Here is a 4,519-nt window from a genome sequence, read left to right on the forward strand (position 1 = left end):
GGTGCGACCTGAACAACCGGACGCCTGAAACAGCAGTGAGCGCAGACGCACCGTCAGCCTACATCCCAAGCCACAAATTATGTCTGGGGCATGGAAAAGATCTTGTGGGCTGGCCGGGCAGAGTAGGGGTGGTGAGCGCAAGAGAGGAGGTTGGTGGTGGTGGTCGCAGAGCCGGATTGGACGGATACGGTATCAAGACAAGGTCAGAGCAAGGCTAATACGCAAGAGACTGGAAGTACTGTAGTAGTACTAGAACCCTATGTTAGAACTTCTCTGGCGTGTCCTGAGCTCACTGTTTCAGTCACAGGACTGACAAAGGACGAACTGTTGAGGGCATCTACTGTGGGCATCAGTTTTGTCTGAAAAAGATGCATATAGTCTACACATGTTAAGATATCTGGGGCCATGCAAACATCGGCCATCGGGTTTAGGTTTAGCCTGTGCTGAAAGAAATACCTCGAACTTCATCAACATCCTACAGCACATTCCAGCTCATTTGAATAGTCTGTGCTCAGAAGTGCTCCTAACCTCAATGCCCAGAGGAAACCCATTGTAATTGCAAAGAAATGCAACACTGCAGGCTAACTCCTAATCCTGTCTGAGTATTGTAGTCACACTATGAGTTGAGACCAGGTTGGCTTTTTCACAAGAAAAGACAAAAGCTACACCCGCATTTAGTTACGGATACCTTTCACGTGCTATTTGATATTTCGACATACAAAATCATTTATATTATTCACGTTCCTCAATGCAAAACGCATAAGAAATTGATGAAAAAATTCAGTCAGGCATCATATCCGCCATATCAGAGGTGTGTGTGTGTGTGTGTGTGTGTGAGAGAGAGAGATTAAAGTCAAGAGGAGTAAAGAACAGAGGAGTAGGGTAGAGTAGTTGCAACAAGTTTAAGGGAAAAGTACTGACACACACAAACACACACCAGAGAAGGACTGTTTTCCTGGTTTCTCAGCCTGGTGTAATGAGAAGGGCGAGCATTTAACTTAAGCAGGGTGTGGGAATCAATTACCCCACTCGCCAGACATGCAGGACCAGTGGGTAATGCCTGCCAGGATTACTGTTCATTCTTGTCATGTACTGTAGCCGACGAACCCTCCAGCTGATCTCCTTTAAACCAGGTGTTAATAAGAAGCAGACCAGGGACCTCTCTCTTACTGGGGCGCAGATTCAGAACTGAACTGACTGAAGAAAGTGGGATGCAAGTGGACACCTGTATGTAATCATACCAAGCACAACACTTCCTTGGACTCATTTCTCATTCACTCTTATCCCCTATTTGTGATGCTGTCTATCTAGCAGAACTGGCCATTCGGTAAACAGAAACTTGGCAGAAGCTTGGCTGTTCCTGGTACAGGTGTGAACGTTACTGTGATCTTTGTGATGAATGGGGATGTATTGTTTAATTTGGGGGATGAATAGACTTCATCCCTGGTTCTGGCATGAGTTTTCCCCAAGTGCAGGCTAGGAGAAGAAAGCTGGATCCTTCCCAAGTCCAGATCCATATCTATATTTTACTCCTTGCTTCATAGATTAAGGTGTGCGCGCACAAGATGTCAGGCAGCAGGCTACTGTTAAAAACGAAACGACGATCCTAATGCGTCTGAAAATCATGCAATGTATTGATTATGTATGTAAAATTATGACCACGGAAGTTTCTATTATGCAACCGAATACTATAGATCGGCATAGAAGTACCAGAACGAGCATAGACAATCTTTTCCTAAGCATGCTTGCCAAAATCCTATTGATTTATGGCTTTGAGTATGAATTTGTGCTTACTAATAAAAGGTTCCATCTTCTGCTCTTGCGAAATATTAGCCTAAAGAAATATGCTTTGCACATGCAGTTGCGAACTAGAAATGAACCGTACTTAGTTCAGTTTGTACCTAGTTCAGTTCAAACTTAGTTAAGTTTTCTTCTCTTGTGAGAAATAACACTGAAAAGGATATTCCACAAATGCTATAGGCACATACACTGATCTTTGATGTAGGTGGAGAATATTTAACCAAAAATAATGAATAATGGTTACACTGTCTGTGATATATTATGCTTCGCTATACATATGCAGGCCAGCTGCCGGCTTCTGCAGGTGATCTAAACAGTGTTTCTCTCCATGTAGACAATACATTCACTTTTGGAAGCAGAGCAACATGGGGGATTATATTTGTCCATAATGTCTTTTTGACAGATTTTCCCAGCACCAGAACACATTTTGAATGAGCATATAGGTCCAACTGAGAGTACAAAACATTAAGAACACCTGCTCTTTCCATGACAGACTGACCAGGTGAACCCAGATAATCACCTATGATCCCTTATTGATGTCACTTCTTAAATCCACTTCAATCAGAGTAGATGAATGGGAGGAGACAGGTTAATGAAAGACAAAATATTGAAGTACCTTTGAGTGGGGCATGGTAGTAGGTACCGGGCACTTCGGTTTGTTCTAAGATCTGCAACGCTGCTGGGTTTGTCACGCTCAACCGGTTCCCGTGTGTATCAAGAATGGTACACCACCCAAAGGACATCCAGCAAACTTGACACAACCTGGAAATCATTGGAGGGGGGGGGGGCATCTCAATATTAGTAAGGTGTTCCTAATTTTTGGTATACTCAGTGTAGTCACTGCTACACAGAATACTGTGGCAATAGAAGTGATGATTCAGTGAAAAATAGGTAACGCATAAACTTTTCCAAGCCAAGCCATTTAGAAGTGTAGGCTAAGCTACATGCAACTATTGCACAACCCCTAGCCCCTAAAGGCTAGCTTGCCATTCCAGAAATGACATGTCATTGACCAATTGGCAGTAAAAACAAAGGATATAGCAGACTGACACCTCTGCTCAGCTGACCTCAGTTAGCATGCTGCACAACGACTACTGGACACCTTCCAACACAGAGGGACAGCTCATGAATGTCAAAATCAGGTGTTGTTGACTTCACTAGCCTATACCTCTAAGGTCCTAAACATGCTCTTGACAAGTTCACCCAGTTTCACAGAGTTCATTAGGCCTACTGTCTGTATGCAAGGAAATTACTCCATAAAAATAATATTGTTGGGTTATAACAAATACTTTTAAATTAGAAGGTCTATTGTCAGTCTGTAAAGTAAGGCTGTGGTTGTGTGTGCACGCGCACATTTGGAAACATTTTACAATATCATTGATTTCAAAATGTAAAATATTGAATATTGAACATAATGTATAATTATCATCTCTAACAATCAGCTCCACAAAGCAAGCCCTCTCTCTCTCTCTCTCTCTCTCTCTCTCTCTCTCTCTCTCTCTCTCTCTCTCTCTCTCGCTCTCTCTCTCTGTCTCTCTCTGTATCTCTCTGTTACCCACTCCTCTCTCCCTCACTCAGACTTGCTCTCTGCTAATGGGAGGAGCGCAAAATTCTTCTCTGTATAAGAAGTGCCGAACGTACAACAAGGGATTTTACACAGCTACTCAGGAGAAACGAAATGATCTGCCTTGGAGCCGCAGCAAAATGCTGGATGGACACCTACTCCTGGGATGGTTATCGTTCACAGTTATAGTGTACCTTTTCAACTTGCCCGGACCGACCACAGCGTATTTCGGGTAGGTACTGGATCCATCCACATGTTCATGACACTGTCATTGATTTGAGTTTGTTACGAGACATGTCATGCGCTCTTAGATCAACTTTGATAGACCGGATAAATTACGTTACTCATATTAGCCTACCGTTCATTGAAATGTTTCTACTTTCGTATCGCGTAGTCCTAAATATGGCAGAAAATAATAAGTATCCAATGAAACTTACATTCATCACTGTTGATGTTTCCTCTAAAATCAAATGCGGTGCAAATGAATCAGATACTAGTGTCCTTGTAGCTACGTTGTGATTTGTTTTAAGTATCTGTAACGTTGTTGCATAGAACTGTCAGTTCAACAGCACCTGTGTAGCGCAGTAGGCTGTCACAACCGCTGGTGAGAGCAGGTTGACGTGAGATGATTCCGTCTCGTTGAAATGGTTGATTTGACTGACCAGTGTAATAGGTCAGGCTACCGAAAGTATATGCCGAAGCAGATTTTTAAGGGGATAGGGAGGGGTTGGGGGTTCTCAAACACACTTAGAATTAGTGGTGCCTGGAGGAACCCTGGAGATCCTCAAGGAACACCTGGAGTTCCAAGGAACAATAGCTGGTCAGTGGTTCATATTTGCATCCTCCATTAGTTGAGGGGTTCTTGGAGGAACCTTTAATGTTTCAATGTGGCGAAGGGTGTTCCTGGAGGAACCCTGGACTGGAGGTTTGCCTTAGTAGCGGTGTGTCTTTTAGATACATCTATTTTGGCCACCCATTAGAGTAAATGTCATTCCTGTTCTGTTGTATTGTCATTACATGTTAATGATGAACACTGACACTTTTGTAGCTTCAACTTGCTGCATACAGAGGTATATGAGTTCCTATGCAAATCCCCCAGTTGGAATGGTTAATGCTTTATTACTACATGTAATCAGCATTGTTCATATTTTATTA

The 4,519-nt window shown here is 42.8% G+C and overlaps 1 protein-coding gene across 1 annotated transcript in view; it reads left to right on the plus strand.

Moving 5' to 3' along the window:
- The first annotated feature begins 3,389 nt into the window (after positions 1-3,389).
- Positions 3,390-4,519, plus strand: part of LOC139559846 (protein Wnt-9a-like) — a 29,275-nt gene continuing 28,145 nt past the window's right edge. Inside the window, exon 1 of the mRNA XM_071376223.1 lies at positions 3,390-3,596. Within this exon, the coding sequence (XP_071232324.1) occupies positions 3,394-3,596 (203 nt within the window). The 5' untranslated portion in view covers positions 3,390-3,393. The remainder of the gene's footprint in view (positions 3,597-4,519) is intronic.

The sequence above is a fragment of the Salvelinus alpinus genome, chromosome 30 (assembly GCF_045679555.1).
Source record: "Salvelinus alpinus chromosome 30, SLU_Salpinus.1, whole genome shotgun sequence".
NCBI classification, from domain to species: Eukaryota; Metazoa; Chordata; class Actinopteri; order Salmoniformes; family Salmonidae; genus Salvelinus; species Salvelinus alpinus.